We start from the raw sequence: 23,358 nt of genomic DNA on the forward strand, positions 1-23,358 counted from the left end.
TACGACACCACGGAGATCTATACGAAACCACGGGGATCTATACGAAACCACGGGGATCTATACGAAACCACGGGGACCTATCTGAAACCACGGGGACCTATACGAAACCACGGGGACCTATACGAAATCACGGGGACCTATAGGAAACTACGGGGACCTATAGGAAACCACGGGGACCTATAGGAAACCACGGGGACCTATAGGAAACCACGGGGACCTATAGGAAACCACGGGGACCTATAGGAAACCACGGGGACCTATAGGAAACCACGGGGACCTATAGGAAACCACGGGGACCTATACGAAAACACGGGGACCTATACGAAAGCACGGGGACCTATAGGAAACCACGGGGATCTATACGACACCACGGAGATCTATACGAAACCACGGGGATCTATACGAAACCACGGGGATCTATATGAAACCACGGGGACCTATCTGAAACCATGGCGATCTATACGAAACCACGGGGACCTGTTCCGTTCAAGCACTGTTGAAGCGGGAACACCACACACACCCTGATCTTCACAAACTGCTCTGCTCCTCCTGCTGCTGCCTGCTCTCCTGCTTCCTATCCCATCGGGGTCTTTGTACCTTAACATAAAGAAGTAGCTCGTCATATCATCCTTTAGCAAGGCACATCTTGTGATTATTTGAGGAAAACAATAAGGGTGTGGGTCACGAGAAGTTTATCCGTTTGCCATATATGGGAGTCTTTCTCCAGTTTTGACAATCATGGCAAAGGGTAATAAGATCATTATATAGAATTTTTACAAGTCATCAGTATTTCCAACACAACATAATTATTCACTTTTCCTCCAGGCATCAGTAAAGGGAAATTGACTCTCCCTCGGATTTGGAAATGGAACGTGCCTTGAGCAGTCACAGTCCTGCCGTGTAAAAAGAAGGAAGTATTTTATTTATCTTCCTATCTCACATTTACTAACTTAAAAAAAGGGAAATCATCTCATAGAAGATATGATTATACTTTAATCACCAAGAAACATTAAACCGAAGTAATAAAACAAAGTTTAACTCGATGCAAGCAATAAATGATCTTTATTCAACAGAAGATAGTTTTAACTGAATGAAAAGACTGACATATCTATTTCATCCCTCACAATGCCACGTCTTCGCCGCCATCCATTATATCTGAAGACGATAGTGAACACATTCCACCGGATACCCAGGTACTACGTCGCTCGAACCAGTGTCGTTTCAGACACACCCCCTTTCACCAGCTATCAACGTTGCAGCACCAGCATCCATGGAGAACTCATCAACATTAAACGTGTCCAACAGGCAAGTTCTTTCTGTTCAGTATAACACAATGCCAGCTCCTGGTCTATCGTGCACAACTCACCAGACATCAACTAATACTTTACGAACAACCTTCATGTCATCATCTTTCTTGAATGCTATGTGTCAAGGCTGCACATCAACCCCACTCTGTTAACGTGCCTCGTTATGAGCTTGTGGGTCACAAGCCCGGCTCCGATTACGGCCGCTCTGGGATTCTGAACGGTATCCAACCGCGTATACTGACGGACCTTACATCGCCGTCCAGTGGGATTACTACTGACAAGCAATCGAGTTATTTCTCATCAAATCCAACGTACACCCATGCTGTAACCACATATGCTGCGAGGACGTACAACACAAATCCGTCAACAACGTTACCAGTGTCTAGCCATTCACGATTGGGTTGAGAGGTCAAGCCATCAATCATGCCAACAGTGATGCCTGCCGTGCAGGACTGTGTAAATGGTTTGCCTCGTTGAGACAAAGTTTCAAACAGGATTTCTGTATTTATGCCTGGTGTTGGCTTAATGCAGGCGAGGGTGGCAGGCTTGGGATCCCAGGGTCCCGAGTTCAAATCCTGCTCGGCCGTGGAATTAATACCAGGTGGGGTTGACTCAGCCTGTCATCCTTCTGAGGTCGGCAAAATGAGTACCAGCTTGCAGGGATGATTGAGCCATTCGAGTATCCTGCGTCGGAGTGGCGACCCATCCAGGATTGTGCCCAATAGGCCAGGAGACTGCTTTGGCAGCACCGATGCCCTGTAGAGTGTATGGGCCCAATGGATGGATGGATGGATGGATTTCTGTGTTTGATGATAAGCCTGAGAAAGGACATGGCGTGTGGCCTTCTAGAACATGATTAGAAGATTTCTGCTCGCATCTGATGAACAGCTTAACCTCATGGTTCAACATATAACTGATGGTTCAGAATCAAAAGCACTTGTAGAGTGTCTTAGCCTTTTCTACACTTCCAACCCTGATATCAGTTTTGAGCAGGTCCAGAATCACCTTCAAGAAAGATATGGCAGCATTGAAGCAGTGGCACAATCATTGCGAAACAAGCTGGAACTTTTGTCTAAGTGACTTTGCATAAGTTTAGCTCAATCATCGAAGAAATAGAGGCCGCCAAAAACGATGGCTCCCTTCCCGGACTTGTAGCTTTGGATAGATCTCTGTTCCTCAAACCAATCGTTGCGAAGCTTCCACCTGACCTCATGGATTGTTGGAGGATGGAGGCCTTCAAGTATAAAGAAATCCACAACGTCGACTTTCTGCCATTTTTAATTCTCGCATCCTTCGTTCGGCATAATGCAAGGATTCAAAATTACCTCAGTCTGATGGTTTCCTCGGGATATAATGACGGATCATGTTCTTTGGCTGCTAATGTGAGAGCTCCACTCACTACAAAGAACAGAATGTCTACCTTCACTAGTGACTCTCGCCCAAAGGTCAGAGTCAGCAGGACTGAAGTCACGGGTGAAGTGCTGCCACAGATTGTCGAGCAACCAACTGCAGCAGTCCTGTCGCCTTCTGAAAATCGGCACACTCGTCATGAAATGGAAGATCCACAACAATTCTGCCCTATTCACAGGACCAAATATCCTCTTGCACATTGCAGAACATTCAATCCAAAAACATTGCATTCCAGACTCATCCTTCTTAACCAATGGAAAATATGTACCAGATGTGCTCTGTCAACTAACCATTCAACCAAGGAATGTCAAGTGAAATTGTGTTGTTCTCACTGCAACAGCACCCGTCATTGCTCAGCACTTCTTGATGCCAGTTGTGCTACCCTCGACAGACTAGCAGGGAGGAAATTTATCAGGGAGTCTTCGAACTCTGAGAGTGTCGGATGGGCTTTGAAAGTATGGCGAGGAGCGCCCCTCAATGATTAACAGGTGTACAGACATTTGTGGTGGTCGTGGATCCAGAGGAAGGTCCTTTACCAAAATCTTTCTTGTGAAAGTATTCATCGCTGGTAATCCCCAAAAACTTTCTGAAAACTTATGCTGTGTTGGTTAACCAATCAAATCAGTCTCTGGGCCGCAGCAAACTCTTTGACTACTTCAATGTGCCAAATAATGTGGTCGGCGTATCAGGAATCTCGTTATCGAATATTTCGATGGAATCATCCACATGCCACAATGTGGCAGGATGATGTCCTTCCTGGTGATTCAATGAGGCCATCATGAGCAGACTGATGGTCTTCCGTTGTCGAGAATCATCACCCATCATAATCATCATCATGGCCAATGTCGAGCAACCGAGTGTAATGCGATTCCTTGTAATTTCTCCGAGATTCCAATATTGGAGGTCGCAAAGATCCACTCACAAGTACGTCCTGTTGCTGAAATGTTTCTTGAACCTGACGCAGAAGCTACCATCTTGCTGTTAATTGAACGGTAAGCTGCTTAAGGTCAGAGAATCTCAGAATGGACCACCTGATGCTCCGTGGGTGCAGCATATGGACCTTGGATGGGTGATAATTGGTGATGTATGTTTGGACGGTGTCCATATCCATGAGCGAGTGGAATCCAATCGTACCCACATTCTCGACAACGGAAGACCATCAGTCTGCTCACCATGGCCTCATTGCATCACCATCAAGGACATCATCCTGCCACATTGTCATGTACCTTCAGGTCAGCTCTTGGGTAGATCCTGTGACTACAGAGCCTCCGACGATGGGGTTGGCAGTGATGTCTTTCGTGAACAAGGAATGATGACAAGCTGTGTCGCTCCAAAGAAGATGACTGTTTTCTCTTGAGCATGAAAGATGTATTAATCAGGAAGAATAATGGTAATTGAGTGGCTCCGTTACCCTTCAGAGAGATGTAAAACTTCCAGACAATCGACTCCTTGCAATCAACCGCTTAAAGTCCCTTTGCAAGCTTCTGGAGAAAAAAACCAACCCTTAAACAGCAGTATGTGGACTTCATGGTTAAACTCTTCTCCAAAGGACTTGCTGAGTCTCTTGAACCAGGAACAGAAGCAAAACGACCGTGATGGTATCTTCCTCATTTTGCTGAATTCCATCCACGCAAACCTGACAATATCTGTGTGTGTGGTGTTCGACGGTAGTGCTACCTTTCGTGATGTCTCGCTAAATAAGGTCCTACTTCCTGGTCCAGACCTCATAAATAGTCTCCTCAGGGTATTGGCACGCTTCAGGCAGAAACCCATCATCATCATCATGGCCAATGTCGAGCAAATGTTCCGTTGTTGCTATGTGCGTGAGGATCACTGAGACTTTCTGCAAGATCTTTGATTTAAGAACAATGATCCCCAAAGCGTACCTCTCCGAATTATGTATGAAGGTGCACATATTTTTGAACAGTCCGAGTCCCGCCATTGCTGCCTATGGACTACGTAAAACTGCGTCGAATGGTGAAAAAAAAAATGCGGATGTGACGCAAGACGTTACATGTAAAGGAACTTCTACGTCGATGATGGTTTGGTGAGCTTACCTACCCCTGTTGAAGCCATAAACCTTCTGACTCGAACCAAAGTGATGTTGTCTTCTGAGAATCTACATCTGCACAAAATTGATTCCAACAGCATGGAAGTGATGGCTCACTTTTTAGACAAAGAGCATGCTAAGGATTGACGTGATCTTGACCTTGGTGCCAGCCTGCTACCTGTTCAGCGGTCACTTGGAGTGTCATGGGATTTGGAAACAGATCCAGCAACTTCACTGTTCCCGACATGGACAAGGCCTTCACGAAGTGTGGAGTTCTTTCTACAGTCAACAGCATTAACGACCCCTTCAGTTTCTCAGCACCTGTCGTTGTTAAGGGAAAGATGTTGCTGCATCAGATGATCTTACTCGACAATGCTGGAGCTTTGCTTGGGTGGGATGAACCACTTTGAACATTTCAAGAAACAATGGGACAAATGGTGTGCCTCTCTCACTGCACTCAACACTGTGTGTGTTCCACGCTTAATGTCCTAATCTGATGTCTGAAAACGCATGCCATGCGTTACACGTTTTCTCTGATGCATCGACTGAGGAAATTGTTGTTTGCAGTTATTTTCGGCTTTCGATGGAAACGGTGAAGTCATTGGAAGTTTTGTTGCAGGAAAAGCAAGGCTGGTACAGCTACAGACAACAAGTGTTCCATGTTTGGAACTCTGTGCCACTGTTCTGGCCATCAAATTGGTTGACGTTATCACTGATGAGGTTGACATAGAACTCGACTCCATTAATTTCGACACGGACAGTTGGTGTGGTGCTTGGATAAACAAATAATGAATCTCAGCGGTTCTATGTGTTTGTTGCCAACTGTGTTCAAAGGATCCATAAGAATACATCACCTTCTCAATAAAACTACCTGGCAACCGACAATAACCCGGCAGATTGGGCCACTCGCTCCGTAAAAGCTTATCACCTGATGGAGTCATTATGGCTGTCTGGGCTAAGATTTCTCTGGGATTCTGACCTACCTATTAAACCCACTTTGCCTGCTGTGGAGCTGGTTAATGATCCGGAGTTTCGTTCCATAGCCGTCTTAAGGCCCGGTCATACCTTGACGTTTTAGCCAGCGATGGCAACATCTTAAAATGTATGTAAAACGCTGACTTGCGTTGAACTTTTGATGTTTTTTTTTAAAGATTCGGACGTATTTATAACGACTTGCTCTTATGTATAACGCATTGGTAACGGACACAGAACGTTTCGTTGTGTTATAGATAACTTATACCAACGAATGCTGAACCTGTTGTCGGCCTACACAACCGATGCCCAACGATAGTCTAACTTAGGCATAGCGCGTTGCATGCATCGCCGACGATGTCGTAACGTCGCCTATTAAAAGGCTGATGCACAACGATTCGAATCATAACTGCCGTAGAAATGGAAGTGTCAACATCGCGGTCACACCTTGGCGATCTTGCCAGCGTATGCCGACCTAAGAAAAATGTGTCTAAAACGTTGGGGCACGTCAAATACGGTATGAGTAAGTTTGGTATACGTGAGTACAACGCTAAAGTACACTATCATACGTCGTAGTAAGTAGAGTACGTCAAGAAATTTTAAACATGTTCAAAATTTTACGACGTACTCGGCGTATGACACACGTTCCGCATGCGATGGGGATAAGTTTTACACACGATATGTGGACGCTTACACACGTCCACAAAGGCTACTTATAAGCTACTCATAAGTCGAAACACGTCGCGGTAATGTCTTTTTTACGCGAAACTTATTTCTAACTTATGTTTGACGTGCTTTGAACCAATTCTTTACGTAGTCCCAACACACATCGACGTATGTAGACGTATTCCAATGACGTCTTCCGGTCGACAAAAAAAAAATTAACGTGTTTCTAGCTTACAACTGCCATATAAAGACGTGTTCCCAGCGGTTTTGGGAATTGGTATATAAAAATGCTGCTCATAAAAGGGGAACCCAACAGTGTTTTCGAGTCCTTTTTGAGTCGATGTCCATGTCAACAGTAACAGTATCAGTATTAGTATTAGTATTAGTATTAGTATTAGTCGTAGTTTGTTCATGTTTGGCAGTAGTAGGTGAGTGTGAGGGGGAGGGTGTGGGTTATGATGGATCGTCCTTGCGTTTAACGATTTAACGATTTAAATGATAAACTCAACGATTTAAATGGCTGCATCTCCACTATTGAAAGTAGATGCTTGCGCTCAACAATTGGATTTTTTTTACACTCAATGACTTTTAAACGGTACCACTCAGCTATTTTCATTGTTTACAATGAACGATTTAAATTGCTGTCACTCGCCTTTGTTTTTTGACGCTGGCGCTCGGAAATTGTAATCGTTTCTATTGAACGTGCTAAGTCGCTCAAACCCCACTATTGAAAGTAGATGCTTGCGCTCAACAATTCGATTTTTTTTACACTCAACGACTTTTAAACGGTACCACTCAGCTATTATCATTGTTTACAATGAATGATTTAAATTGCTGTCACTCGCCTTTGTTTTTTGACGCTGGGGTTTGGAAATTTGAAGCGTTTCTTCTGAACGTGTTAAAACGTTCAAACTCGACTATTTTAAATAGACGCTGCCGATGGACAATTGGAATCATAGCCAAGCTAGACATCGAAGTGTGAACATCCTCGTCATGCCCAAGAAAAGTTTGAAGAATGCTGCAAATAAGTGTCCTGGCCGTGGCCGTGGACGCTGACGCAAGGACGATCCATTATACCGACGTCTTTCAGCCTATGAGTAACTTAAAAGTAACGTCTGTCGATGTGTGGCAACGATCGCGTAACGTGCCAACAACACGTTAATCATAGGTTAGAAATAAGTTTCGGGTACGCTAAACATTACCTCGGCGTGTCTCAACTTATAATTAACTTACAAGTAGGATGCGTTGACGTCTGTCAACGATCGCAGACCGTGCATACAACTTGTGGCCAGCGTAGCGGAACGTGTGAGTTATACGCCGGCATACGTCGTGAAATTTCAAGCATGAAAAAATTTGAGGACAACCAAAAAGTACAACGTTTAAAGCCAACGTACAATGACGTAGGGCAGTGTTTTTCAGCGTGCTCTCAATGTTATCAAAACTTACCCATAACGTATTCAACGTGTGCCAGCGTTTTAGAAAAAAAAAAATCAAAAATCGGCATACGTTGGCTAAAATGTCAAGGTGTGACCGGGCCTTTAGTTACCAAGTGTGAATGTTCATTGGGAATGCATTTCACACGTTTCTCTAAGTGGAAGTTCAAGACAACGCCTCTTCATGCACCACCAGGTGATTTCGGTCGTCATACAGACGTCTTCGGCTCTCAGTGGTGATGTGTACAACATTTCGCGAATACCTTCTGGTCACGATGGTAAAAAGATTGTCTTCCGTCCCTGCAGTCCCGCACACAATTTAAAGCCAACAAACAAAACCTTTGTGTCAGTGACTTCGTTCTGCTGAAGGTGGATGCGTACAGGAATGACTGGTCCTATGGACACGTGATTGAGACATTGCACAGCACAGACAGTCAGGTTCGAAAAGTGTGAATCCATACCATGCTGGACAGCAAGCCCCATATCTACCTGCGGACCCATAACAGAGGTCGAGCTGCTTAAACCAGTGGGGGAAGAGTGAATTCCTTCATTGTTTCTATTTATTGTGAATTGCATATTCATGTTATTTTCTATTCTCATGTTATTTTCCACTATGTCCCGATCCATTAGCCAAAGTCTGGTCCATTAATTTAGTGACTGGAAATTATGTGCTATGTAGTCAGTTTATTTCATTTTTGACAATGCTTTTAACCAAGGTGGCTGCCTTGATTCTCATTTCACATCATTATCTTTGTTCAATCAACTGCTGTAGTAGTTTATATAAAAACCTGGCGAGGAGTGTGATGTAACCAAGTTTGAATGTAATCACCGGGTGCACGTAAACCACCCCGCCTCCTCTCCGCCGTTATGTCATATGATCATCGTGCAAGGATATCATTGGACAATTGGCAAGCGCATATATTTTCCTTTCCATCGGCAATTAATCCAAGCCACGATACTTTTCGCTGCTGGTTCTGCATTAATCCATGTGACTCAGTGTTTAGTTATGGCTCCGAAGAAAAAGGCAATATAGTGTCCTACATCAAAGCGCAGCACAATCCTGAACTATTTTCACCAGGTAATTCAAACTTTCAGTGGCTACATTGTCCATTATTATAATTAATGATCTGATGATCCGCATTTAGGTTTAGTGCTCGGGGTCATTTCCCAACATTTTGTGCTTGTCCGTTCGATATTTTCATTGATTTGTATTGGAAACATTTTTTGTATTTACATTGTTGTTGTAAAGATCCATTGCAAAGATTCCAAAATCTTCAGCTTTTCTTTAGAATCAGTTGGTGACAGGGCTGAGGCCTTTTTGTCAATGAGCTCGATATTCCCTAATTTTCCTGTGGAGAATGTAAATTTATGGTCGGACACTGCTAGCTCTGGATCGATTAACCAGTTTTCCTTTGACCATGACATTGACTTGAATAAGGCTTGGTGGTATATTTCACAATATGAGAACATCTCAACCTGAAGTGACCCCCCCCCCCCAAAAAAAAAAATTCTGGATCTGCCCCTGCGAGCCTTGACAAAGTACACACACAAAAAAAAATGGAAACGATGATTGACCTTGGTGCCTTTCAATGCGGAAATGAGGAGAAGAAAACTAGCATATATGGCTTGTTATCCTACATAAATCAAATAATTTGGTTCAGGCACGAGCACCATGAAAATTTTCAATGAACAGTTTTGTGTGCAAACCTCTGTGCGGCTTCATGTGGAATCTGAACCATGGAGCTTATCCAGTGACAATGGAACATGTGCAAGCCCCATTCAAGATGTAAAAATGAAGTAACCCAGCTGTGGTGTCTTCGTGAAGGTGCTAAAATAGCATTCGAGCAGTCCTCTTAGTCACCTTTATGGCTGTAAAATTTGTTTTGAACTCGTCCACCCACTGAACCGAGTAAGACTTTGCATGCAAGGACAGATATATCCTGACTCACCTCTCATGGGGCGACATATCTGTTACCCTCATCTGGTTTTGCCTGCAAGTCGAAAGGGTTTACTGGATGTGGCCGTTGTCTCGTGCAAGCGATAACTTGGAGCTACAATCAAGAGCTGGGTGCCGATGAGGACCAATGAAAGGTGAACCACTCCAAAGAGTACAACAAATCCATCCTTTACAGAGGTACTTCCTCTCCCAGATTCCCCCCAACACTCGCAGACTTCCAGTGTAACTGGTGTAGGGTTCAAATTCCACTCCTGCCACCAGTGCAATGATCTTTGTCTCCTTAATGGGCATGATGCAAGACCATCGGAGATGAACTCCCAGGACCCGGAACTGGTTCCTCCTTATAACAGGGGGAGTTACTTCTGCTGGGGTGGAGGTGAGGGCCAGAGGTCCTTGGTTCAAAACCAAGCGTCGGCATTAATTTAAATTACCCAGTGCCAATGGCGGCTTGGGAAAATGTTAATACCTTAAATTTGGTTACACACGCTGAGAACCTAATTCGTGCGTGTCTGCTGGCAATTTACTCGTTCACGGACAAAGTTAGCGAACCAAGGAACCACCAAGTATCTATCTATATATTAATACTGAAGGAGCAATTTTGTGCTCCTCCTGGCGGTCGCGTCACGTTTTTCTCGGTACTGTGACCTGGACTGAAAGAAACTTCGTACCTGTAAGAGTGCATCGCACATAGTGGCAATAGTCAACTTTCAACTCTGAAGCAGAATAAACACTTCGTTTTACATTCGTTTACATGGTGATGTGTGACATCACCGCTGAGAGGCGTAAGGACGTCATGACATCATCGGTCATTCGCTGACGTCATTACGTCTGTCGTCGGCAGACCGTCACCGCTGAGCGGTGTAATTCCACTCCTCGAAAATAGCGTCTGCAATGTAAAACCCTCTTCTGCACATGCTGACTACCTCAGAATGTGAATTTGACACAAAAATTGTAATAAGAAACATTGTATCTTCTATCTATATATTAATACTGAAGGACCAATTTTGTGCTCCTCCAAGCGGTCACGTCACGTTTGTCTTGGTACTGTGACCTGGACTGAAAGAAACTTCGTACCTGTAAGAGTGCATCGCACATAATGGCAATAGTCAACCTTAAACTCTGAAGCATCTATATATTAATACTGAAGGACCAATTTTGTGCTCCTCCTAGCAGTCACGTCACGTTTTTCTCGGTACTGTGACCTGAGAAGTTTTGACACAGTGTACGTCAAAGTAGACACTTGCACAAATCAGGGGACTTCTTCACAAGGAGTAGTGTACACCAAAAATGTCGTGTACAAGGACGTTTTGTAGGCCTCATTAGGTAAGGCCATGGAGTACATCGACTGGGATACGGTTCTTACAAGAGCCGCCACTGGTTGTCATATTGGGCTCATGGAACGGAATCCGTCTGTCACGGGGTTTTGGCGAGTAATAAATAAAAACGTTTGCTAAAGTGAGTGAAAATAAATCAGGAAGGGAGCAAAAGAAACAACTGTTACAGAGAAAAATGAAGGAGAGGATGTCTCGATCAGAAAATAAATCTTGTTTATAACTCTACAAAATTGTCGATTTAATCTACTTGGCCTGTCTTTGAAAACAGAGAATCTCTCAAGAATGTGTTGCATACTCAGAGAAAGAAGAGGGTAGAAGGTATGGGGAAGATAAAATAAAATAAGAAGCTTGGTTCAGGCCTAGTTGATCTAAACACGGTGCCCTCGCCGAGATTGGATGGGAAAGGCAGGGTGCTCTTCCCCCATGCATGATGTTCTGCGAGGCGGGTCTTCAGCCAGCCCAGGCAAACCTGATGTTGGTGACCTCAGACACCTGGGACAGGTTCCTCCTTCTATCGGGGGGATGTCCAAAACACTCCTCGCTCTCCCGGTCCTCAGCTCGGACTTCATACAGACCTCACCGACCCTCCCGTGGCATCATCAGGGACGGTCAATGGCTGACCAGCTCAAGTATACCGTTTATTAGTCCAATTCAAATAATAACCGGGTGGTACTCGGCTCGAGAACCATTGGTTACGAGGACAGTGAGAAAAAAAGGAAAAGCGTTTTTAATCAAATTAATAAATGAGAAATACAGCACATTTCACAAACAGTGAAAATACAAAGGTATGGAGGGGGGGGGACTAGGCCCTGCTGAACACTGTCTTGGCAAACCTAAATTGGGGTTTACAATATGTATACTCTAAACATGCAAACTACAATATAACTAATTGGCGAATTCATCCTTGAACACAGATAATTAGCTGGCAAAGGTGGTCCAACTTACCCTGTACATTCACAAGCCCCAGATATGATCTTTCCATCAGTGTTCAGAAGCACCCAAACCAAAAGGGAATTTGAAAGTCCTGCATAACAAGGCATTTTTGCTGTTGCAGTCTAGAGTTTCATAGACAGGATCTACTACTACCACTATTGTTCACACACACACACACACACACACACACACACACACACACACACACACACACACACACACACACACACACACACACACACACACGAAATGAAAAGCGGGGTTAAGCAGTTAGTTCACTTTGGCTGAACACAAATCAGAAAACAAACCTGTAGTTTCACCATACTTTGGCTCAGAATTCATCTCGATCGTGCATGCGCAAAGGGGAGTGAGATAATATTTTTTACTCTATCTGCCTGTCTGTATGTCTGGCAGTCAAACAAAATTGAAAATCATTCCAAACAAGAAACTTATTGTTTTTAGGGACGTAATGAAGAAAACAAACAACAGGCATGAAGACCTAATGTAATGCGTTAAACAAGGTGGTGTAAAAGACGGCGCATCAACAGCGATAAACTTCTGGATTTGTTTTTTTCTATGACCTTTAAAATCTTTATTTTATTTCAATTGAATTATACACTTGAACACTGCAGAATACAAATTGCCTTTTTGGGATTTTCCAAAACCTTTCGTTGAGCAATACTGGGCCAAAATGTTGCTGAATTTTACATCATCTCGACCAATCAAATTCTCTGCTTGCAGACCCCACCCATGTCCTTTTAAAAAAATCAAGACTGCACAGGGTAAGGTGTTCTATGAACTCTTTATAGTTGTTCTTCTTTCATGGGCACAGTTATTCCCACATTCTTGTGGGTTTGGTCAGGGAAAGTTTTTGGCCCAAGTTTTTCATGAACCATCTGGCCCAGTCTTACATTCAACTAAGTAGGTTAGGACAGGTGCGGGTGTTGGCCAGGCTGCCGGTGATAGTTTGTGTACTCTTCGCAAAAGACACGGTGGGATGTTTACGTCCACCAACTAATGCCAGTAGATGGAACACCCAGCTTAACCTCCATCGGAGGGATTGCATACTACATATTATAGTGCAATGTTCTGCCTACAAAGAACAAATCTGACAGTTTGTTGTGGGGTGGAGAACCAAAACGAGACTATCTTTTCAAGGGTAAGTTCAAGGGTAAGTCTGCTATCTCTGCAGAAAAACACATCACTGAGCAGACTAGTTTGGAAGAAGACCAGGGTACAGGAAACCACATCAGCCCAAGACCACAGCTCTGCGAGTTGGAACGTTTGCATACATTTGTCCCCTCAAAGAACAAAGCTGACCCAAGCGGATTCTCCATCACACGAGTGGCCTTTCTACTGTGCCATGGCTCAAGAGGACACAACGGGCATTGGATATTCTTTGGTCATGGATAATCTTCATCAGAGAAACTGTAAGTCACATCACTCCCTGTTCCACACAGCAGCTCTGTTAACGAGTTGAAATTGAAACGTTACTCTTCCAACTTGGTTCATGTTGGAAGAAGAATTAAAATTTAAGAGGGGTTTTCAACGCTGATTACATCCACCACCAAAGGCAGATGGAGCTTATGTTTTCACCTCTGGCTGTTTGTTTGTTTGTGAGCAGGATATCTCAAAAAGTTAGGGTTGGATTCGGACAAACCTTGGTGGACATGTTGGGTGTGTGACAAGGACGAATTGATTAGATTTTGGTGAAGATCTGGATCCGGATACTAAAATTTATTCAGTGATTCTTCACCATTAAGAGATGGGGCCAAAAAGTTGTGACAAAGCAAAGGTGGATGAGTTGGTTATGTGACAAGAACAAGCCGATTCGATTTTGATGTGCCACAAGGATGAATGGTCAGAATGCAGATCCGGCCAATCAGTGGGATACAAAACGTAAACTGTTCAGCCTGGCAGAGGTACCGGTATGCGCTCTACCGAGTACCGTTTTAGTTTGCTTGTGTATTAATCTCTTTGCATTCAATGCGCTGTATGTTTATATTTATACACAGAGAACTCGAGGAATGGTAAATACTTTTATGATTGATTATATTGCTTGAAGTGACGGTTAATATCTTTATCGTTAACTATTTTATTGAGTTGAAAAATGTTAATAAAATACGCTTGCTTGTGTAAACATTCCATCGATGTCATTGTAAAGTTTCAGTACATACATGAGTAGTCATTAAAATAAAGTCGAATATTTTCATAAACGCACTGGCTTTGGTCTCTTTTCCATTTGCATCCACAGTAAACAAAGACTTCGCCGCTTGCAGGCCAGCGAGCTTACGTAAAGTATATTTTTGATCACAATTGCAAGGATTCATTTCTCAGCATTCTTTGTGATTGAATCCCAATGAGAAGTCCATTTGGACCTCCGGGACCGTGTGGGGACCTGGCTTGAGACGATGTTAAAAAGATGATGGCTAAATCTTGAAGAAGATGTCATTGGGCAAAATGGTGTTTAAATGAATAAATAAATAAATCTTGCGTAATGCATTGTGCAATCTCGTAATTTCCACTTCATTCACTCACTGCCCAACACTCGTCATAGCTGCCACACTTATTCACTCACAATTGACAGAGCTCACACATTAGTCATCATTCTCACCATAACCAACTTATTGGCTGTGATTGTAGGATTATTAACAGTTGGCATTCACCAGCTATCTGTTGCCAGTGCAGTCTTGCTTTAACTTCTTAGGATCCAACTAAAAACTGCGAGCCTGTTACATGATAGACACATTGCATTTTGAACGTACATCATCCCTTATAGAGGAGATGACGCTTTCCAGTCTGCTTACACTCATTTGCAGATGAAAAGAATCATCCAGTGTATCTTTTAGAAATCACAAGCTCATTCACTAGCGTGCTGGGATCCTCACCAATGTGCCGCAGCTAATCTTAATGGTAACAGAGAAGTATGACTAATAAGGGCTTACAGATAGTATCAAGCCCCAAATTATATAGAAATACCATTTTTCTTTGTGCATTTAATTTTTTTGTTATTGTCGTCTTGCCATTCTTCCACTGGCCAGTGCGTGAAGCTAGCATTTATTGAAAGTTTGTTTAACTTCTTTGCCATGACAAACACTGTGCTCTGATCCTTTGACTAGGTGCTGCTTGCTTTGCTAGCAATCGGAGGCAACATTCTCGTGTGCTGGGCTGTGGCCGTGACACGCTCTCTCCGAAACCCCACAAACTACTTTTTGCTTTCCCTCGCCGCTGCGGACATCGCTGTCGGATTTCTCGCAATTCCTTTTGCCATCATCATCAGCATTGGCTTCTATCACCCTTTCTATGGTTGCCTCTTCCTTGCTTGCTTTGTGCTCATCCTGACACAAAGCTCCATCTTCAGCTTGCTGGCGGTGGCTGTTGATCGTTATATCGCCATCAAGCTGCCATTGCGGTAGGTCAGTGTTAAGGTGTTTTAATAGCTTCATTGTGCTGCCCGAATCAGAATAATCTATGATTTTTAGAGGTGAACACATTGTTTTATGAAGTTTTCATTACATTGCACTATTTCTAGAGCATCAGTGCATGCTACACTTCGTGTAGAAACATGCCTTTTGTGAAATATGAGTCGTACACATGATATTTGTGGACCAATTTATTTATTGATTTGAACATCATTTGTGCCATCTGTCTTTCCAGCTATGGAGCACTTATGACAGGCCATCGAGCTCGTGTGGTCATCGCCAGCTGCTGGCTAGCTTCTTTTATCATTGGTCTCATTCCACTTCTTGGTTGGAACAAGAAGCAGTGGTTTGAGAAGGAGTGTCAGAAAAACAACACTGCTCATTGTCTTGAGTCAAAAGTCCGGTGCCTATTCGAGTTCGTCATTAGCTCTGAGTACTTGGTGTATTTTAACTTCTTTGGTTGCATACTGCTACCTCTCCTCATCATGCTAGTCATCTATACAAACATCTTTCTTGCAGCACGCAGCCAGCTTCGACATATCGGCCCGACGGCTGGTCCCAAAGGGGAATGCCGGCGCAGCATCCTTATAAGAGAGCTGCAAGCAGCAAAGTCTTTGGCAATCATAGTGGGCCTTTTTGGTGTTTGCTGGTTGCCCCTTCACATTTTAAACTGTATTCATTTATTCTGCAATGATTTATTCAGGCCACCTTGGACTATGTTTGCTGCAATATTGCTGTCGCATGCAAACTCGGCAGTCAATCCTGTGATATACGCCTATCGCTTGTCTGGTTTCCGGACTGCCTTCCGTCGTATTTTCCAGAGGTGCTTGCACCCGAATCCTGCACATCCGCTGTGGGCCATCAACTCGCAGTGCAAAACAGAGGCCAAGAGCAAACTCCGCTGTAATACTGTGACGACACTTGCAGATACTTGGCAAGCGTCATTGTCTGCGGCAGGAGCCAGGCCTGCAGGCTCAGTTGAAAATGTGGAAATGGCCTGTGTGAATGGAAGATTTACTGGTGCGGATTTTTGCTCACAGTTGCCTTCAGGAGAACCGACGTGACACTATTCCTCATGGTCTTTTCCTCGAAAGCTTACCGAGGATGCTTCCACATGCACAGTGTGCCCAGTGATTGAAAAACGGGATCGACAGGATTGTCCTCACGAGTCGAGCATCGAGCACGCTTCCTGTTTCATGGTTAAGCATTTTTCAACATGTAACGGTAGAAAAATCTGAACACACCATCAGAGCAGTCTGCAAACTTTGCAATGACTTCAACTTACTAGTATTAAAAAGTCAAATAGTGGAGGCCTTATTAGAAAGGGTGTCATTTTGCATTTTACTCAATGCCATCTTTTATTTCGCATTTGGTTGCCCGCAGGGTTTAGATTCTTGCTGAATTCCATGATGAAAAAGAGAGGATGGATAAAATTTCCTCAGCGTTCATTGCCAGTTGGAGATCTGGCATCTGTATGGAGGGCCTTCATTAAATTTTCAGTGCTCGTGTACACTGGGAAAGGCAGAAGAGGCACAGAGAAAGGTTGAGAGACCACAGCTGACAAAACATTATGCTATTTTAGTCTTTTTCTTGTTGACTTGAAATGTAACGGGTGTTATAGTCTTCGCTCGTATGCGGCACAAGGCCACGGGGTAGCATCATTGGCTGAGGGAGCAGTTGTGCTGCTGATGCAGTTCCCTCTGCTGGTTTTGGGCATGCATTTTGAATTTGTTCAAAGTGCCAGCGATAAATCGCCTACTCTTCATGAAGGACACCGTGGGATCTTTAATGACCACAACGAATGCTGGCAGATGGAATGCCCAGTTTAACGTCCATCCGAGGGACGGCGCACACATCGATGAACTACCCTGCCCATGAAACACTGGGATGACAGTTTATAGCTGGGTCGAGATTCAAACCCAGGCTCGACAGCTGAGAGGCTAGTGTGTGCAACTACAGTCCATCCTATCAGTCAGGTGTCATAATATTCCTGTGGTGTGGTGACAACAAATTGAGAAAAAAAGGAAGTAAGTTATATACAAAAGAATAATGTTTTTATGTTTACAATGAAAGGCCGAGACGCGTCTTACTTGAACTTTTATGAATAGTTGCATCTAACGTGGGAATACTCATTAGTATTATTTTTTCAATGTAATGGCGATTGAACCGACAATGGATTGTGTGTAGCAGGCACTGAATGTTTTCATGAAATGACTGCTTTTATTATACTATACAGAGGGCTGTTGACTTTCAAACACACGCACGCACGCACGCACGCACGCACGCACGCACGCACGCACGCACACACACACACACACACACACACACACACACACACACACACACACACACACACAGATACTTTGAGACCTGGTAGGTCTCTGCTCCATTTCCTGAAACCCACTTACGTGTGGACAGAGCAGCCAACGACAGCAACTTTCACACACACACACACACACACACACACACACACACACACACACACACACACACACACACACACACACACACACACACACACACACACACACACACACACACACACACACACACACACACACACTTTGACTCTTGTAATGCCCTTTATATAATGTGGAAAAAAGATAATGAAGAAAAAAACAAGTCGAACTGCACGCGGGAGAGCACATCCCTCCGCTTGGCTGAACAGTTTACATTGTGTATGCCACTGATAGATTCGATCTGATTCCAGACCTGAACCAAAATCGAATCCACTTGTTCTTGTCATCTAATCAGCTCATCCACCAAGTTTTGTCACAACTCGTCCACAACTCTTTGAAATATTATGCAATACATATATCGTTTTTGGCCTCATCTCTCAATGGTGAGGAATCACCAGAAAAAAAGTGAAAAAAACTTCTCGAATCCAGATCCGGATCTTCAACAAAATCAAATCAATTCTTCTTTGTCACACACCAAACCTGTCCACCATGTTTCATCCGAATCCGCCCATAACGTTTTTGAAATATCGTGTTATATAATCACTTTCAGCCCCATCTCTCAATGCTGAATAATCACTTTTAAAATTATAGTATCTGCATCCGGATCTTCACCAATATTGAATAAATTCTTCCTTGTCACACACTCAAGCTGTCCACCGGGATTCGGCCAAATCCGTCCATAACTTTTTGAGATATCCTGCTCACAGACTGGTGAAAACATAACCTCCGTCTACCGTCGGTGGTGGAGGTAAACAGTAACAGAGTGGTTATCAGCTCCAGCCAATTGGAAAGGAAAATAGCAGAACACATAGCCAAATATGCAGCAGGAAAGGCTGATAACTGTGTCATTTAAAAAGTGCATTCTGCCGACATAATGACCAGTGCACTATTGTGGTATCAACATCGTTTTGCATTAATAGCACGATTAGTACAAAAAGCCCTCTTTTCTAACATCCACCAAACCAAAGGTTTGCAATTGTTAAGAGGACTCTGAAGATTCTTCAGAATTAGCTTTCTTAATTATATGAGGATTTCAATAAAATTAACAAATGAAGATAAATTGTAGTCCTCAATATGAAAGGTAAATGGTGGATGGAGGTTATGTTTAATTTTCGCCCGTCTGTCTGTCTGTCTGTTTGTGAGCAGGGTATCTCAAAAATTTGGATGGAATCAGACAAAACTCGGTGGACAGGTTGGGTGTGTGATATGGAAGAATCCATTCGATTTTGGTGAAGGTCTGGATCCAGATCCGAAATTTTTTCAAGTGCTTCTTGATCACCATTGAAAGATGGGGCCAAAAACTATATATTGCATGATATCTCGAAAAGATGGACGGATTCGGACGAAACTTGATGGATGACAACGAGCTGATTAGATTTTGGTCAAGATCTGGATGCAGACCCGGCCTATCAGTGGGGTAAGCAACGTAAACTGTTCAGGCTGGTTGAGGTATGCACTCTACCGAGTGCCATTCTCGTTACCACCTGAAACAGTTTCACATAAACCTTTATGAAATGCTCCGAGAGTTTAACTCAGCTCATGCACACTTTGTTGATACATGAATGCAATTGAACTGGAAGAAAATAGGAGTTAAGAGCCACAAGAGGCCTTTTAGCCAATCTGACAAAATTATACAGCTAACACCAAGCATGGAAGTTGGCCAGGGTAATACCACACAATGGCCGACCGATTTAAAAACAATGTGGAATTTAAAAAATGTACACAATGTTTGACTTGCTTTATAGTTCCATATATGTGCCAACAACTGGTCTTGCATGAGATTTGAAGTTTTAACTTCAACCATTTTTGGGTGTTTATCAATGATGAGATAACTTATTGCCAAGTATGCTGGCAACTGAGCTATCTCACTCACTGAAATGTTTGGTATTGTAAGCCTCAGCTTTATGTGTTAGCATTAATTCAGTCTTTCTTTCAGACAATGTTGATACCCGCTCTCAACTCTGGTCCAACACCAATCGTTCAATGGTGCTTTTGATGGCTGCTCCTTTCTCACGGAGATCTTCTCAAAATAAATTTGATTCTACCTATTACACCCCAATCCAGAGCTCTCTTTGAGCAGACTAACTTATCCGTTTCACTACAGAAAAGGGATTAAGTTGTTTTTTTTGTTTTTGTTTTCAATATACAGCGGTTGAACATCATGAGGAGCAGTTCAACAGATAGTGGAGGTTAACAGATGATTAAAAACACAGACATGCATGCATGTACGCAATGGCAGGCATGCTCTGGTGCTGTCCTGTTATACATCTCCCATTCACACAACCAAAAGGGGGCAATTTCAAAACTTTTTTCAATTCCATTATGACATCACAGCGGTTTTGGTCTGCATCAATGCACTTTGAGTCGTCCGTGGTTGCAAAACCATGGGAGCTCCATGCTGCTCAATCACAAGTTCCATCTGTTATAAAATGGATCTCTTTTCACTTTTCCTTCTAAAGAGTTCTCATATATTGCTGGCATTGTCACTTGTTTGGTTGTGCCTCCAACTTCTTGTTCTTGCTGTTCTCTGTAAAAGTTTATTTTCCAGGCCAGTGCTATTGGTGGCATGCCATCTTACCCTGAGATGTAGTTGCCTTGTTGTATTTGTCTTCTGGTACTTAATTTTCCCTAAGATCCTTGCGAATCATATCCTTCAATCTTTTCCTGGGCCTACTCCGTGGATGGGGCTTGTGTAACCAGCCAGAGGTTCATTACCTCCACCACCAAAACTTAAGATGTTTTCACCTACCTACCACCGACCAAAAACATTCCTCGGCTACTCCCACAATGTTGGAATAATCTGTGCCATGACAAAAGTAGTGATCGTAGTGTGAATGCATGCAACACATCTCTCGGCTTGACACTGTGATGGCCCGAGTTCACTGGATGACTGTCAGACATCCAGACCTCCAGTTGCACCGATTAGTCCTCGAATCACGACATAATTGCATTCTGCTATTGTTTTGTAACATCAGTCGTTTTGTCGGCACAAAGTGACATTCGTGACAATCCTGTGCACACACGAACACAACCAATTGTCTAACACTATTAAACCCTACATCATTTGCAATGAAGTGAAAATCTCATGACAACTTCGGTAGCAGAGGTTGTTTTCACCCCCTGTCTGTCGGTCTGTCTGTTTGAGAGAAGGATATCTCAAAAAGTTATGGACGGATTCAGACAAAACTTGGTGGATGAGTTGGTTAGGTGACAAGAACAAGCCGATTCGATTTTGGCTCAGATCAGGGTCCAGCACAGTGGGATCCAAAACGTACACTGTTCAGCCTGGCAGAGGTATGCACTCTACTGAGTGCCATTCTAGTTGCTGCTGTGTTATTGTTGCGCTTGTTTGCTGATGATCTCATTGACTTGTTCCTGCATTCAAACTCTTTACATGCTCTGATCTAATCGTGCAGAGAATAGCATCAATTCATTTAAACATGAGACCTCTAAACACTTGTCTTGGAGGTAGGTGTGGAAGCCTTCGTTGACACGATCTAGCTTCGTATGCTTAATTCATTTGGTGTTCCGTGAATGCATTTCCATTGTAACAGTAGAGATTCACTTCCAACCGAACACATCGATGCACTCGAGGTGACCTCATGCCAAAGTGCGTTTATCGGTGTCTAAAAGCATAAGCTGCATGAGCCAAGACCATAATGTCCTGAAAACATGCATCATGCATAATAGATTTCATCTTCACTAACCATATTTATTTCAATTATTAAAAGTAAATCAAAATTCGTGCAGAAAGCAATTAAGGGTAGCACTTACGAAATCGATAACAATTTGACATTTAACTGTGCAGTGGGCAGCACAATCATCATCAACATCTTCACCGCCATCGACGTACCACACTCTTCACAGAGCTTGTGCTGCCGAAGCAGTTCTTGAGAAAAGGTTGCACTTGGTGGTTTGCCTTTGGCTTCCAGACAGTCACACCTTCTCATGGGTTCGGCGGAAGAACGTTTTTAACCAAAGCCTTTAACAAAGCGGTTTGCCAGGTCGGTCTCACTTTCGACTGAAGGTGATTGCAACTTCGCCAGGGTTGTATACCGCGCACTCTTTGCGAACAACACCGTCGGATCTTTATCGTCCTCCAACTAGGGCTAGGAGACGGGACATCCCGTTTATTGTCCATCCGAGGGACGGCATACATTGTTGCAACACCGGAGTGGCAGTTTATATCTGGGTCGAGATTCGAACCCAGGTTGGACAGCTCAGAGATGAGTGTGCATACCTCCAGCCACTGCATGAGAAAAACAAGGGAAACACTGCCAGACTGCAGGGCAGTGATACCAACCAGTAATTTGCAGTTAAATCGCTATTGTCAAAAGCATAAAGAGCTTTCTCTTATCTTCAGTTAAGGCTACATGTTACAAGAATTTTAATTATATTATCCTTACCCCAGTGGGATGAAAAACAGACTCCCTTCCTTCCTTGGAAAAATGTGTCAACATTTACTGACACCACCTTGACAATCAAAGTTTGTTTGTTTAAAAAAGTGCACTTTATCAAAAGCCAGAGGTTAGTAATAACAATACTAATTTAATTTGTGATTAGGGAATTTTAAACTGGACAATTATTACAACGCATGTCCTTATGTCCTTTGCATTGAAGTGTAATAAACCTGCCACTGAAATTGTGTGTGTGTGTGTGTGTGTGAGTGCGTTTTTGATTTAACTCTAACTCAGTGTATGTGTACAGTTGCACATCATCGTGGCATTGGTGCCTCCCGTCATACTGCAAGAATGCTTTGGAGATTGCTTGTCCAAGTCCGAACTCATAGAAGTTAATACACTACCTAAACAAACTCTCAGCCCAAATATATCCCTGAGTCGAGCTGCAAGCGAAATTTAGCCAGGGTACTGACCCGAGGTCGCCTCTTGTTGGATATCATGAGATCTTTTACATGCACATAATTGCAACCGGCATAACGTCTCCTTCAAAGGACCGTCCTCGTCTTGCATTCAGAGCATTGGTTTTTACAGTAGCTCGTTCACAGCCGCATCCATGTCGGACCACATTGCACACACGAGAGCCGAGAAGAGACGCTGATCAGTGAAACGACCAAGAGGGGCGTTGATCATCAGCGATTGCTCACAGTCTTCTGATGCAGACCTTCAGGTTATTCAACACGACAAACCATGGGAATTGTATTTATGTGTGGCCTTGGAGGACCTGGAGCCAAAGCCAAAAACCTTCCTGAAAAGCAGCGGGATTCCGGCTTCCATGGCAGCAGACAACTGCTGGGAAACGAATATCGCTGTGATTCTCACCGCAAGCCTTCAAGCACCCCCAGCAACATGGCCACACCCACGGAGCCTGTTTTCTGTATTGTCTTGCGGGACACTGGTGGATGAAGGTTTCGGTGCAGAATAAGGTCAAAGGTGAACCATAGATAATGCGAAATTT

General features: G+C 43.5%; 1 protein-coding gene across 3 annotated transcripts in view; it reads left to right on the forward strand.

Moving 5' to 3' along the window:
* Positions 1-22,590, forward strand: part of LOC147028828 (adenosine receptor A2b-like) — a 65,141-nt gene extending 42,551 nt beyond the window's left edge. For all 3 annotated transcript variants that reach the window (XM_085879583.1, XM_085879581.1, XM_085879582.1), the window contains exons 3-4: positions 15,182-15,474; positions 15,720-22,590. In XM_085879583.1, coding sequence (XP_085735709.1) covers positions 15,182-15,474; positions 15,720-16,548 — 1,122 coding nt within the window. In that variant the 3' untranslated portion in view covers positions 16,549-22,590. The remainder of the gene's footprint in view (positions 1-15,181; positions 15,475-15,719) is intronic.
* Positions 22,591-23,358: the final 768 nt, after the last annotated feature.

The sequence above is a fragment of the Eptatretus burgeri genome, chromosome 4 (genome assembly GCF_056783735.1).
Source record: "Eptatretus burgeri isolate ZD-2024b chromosome 4, Ebu_testis_v1, whole genome shotgun sequence".
Taxonomy (NCBI): Eukaryota; Metazoa; Chordata; class Myxini; order Myxiniformes; family Myxinidae; genus Eptatretus; species Eptatretus burgeri.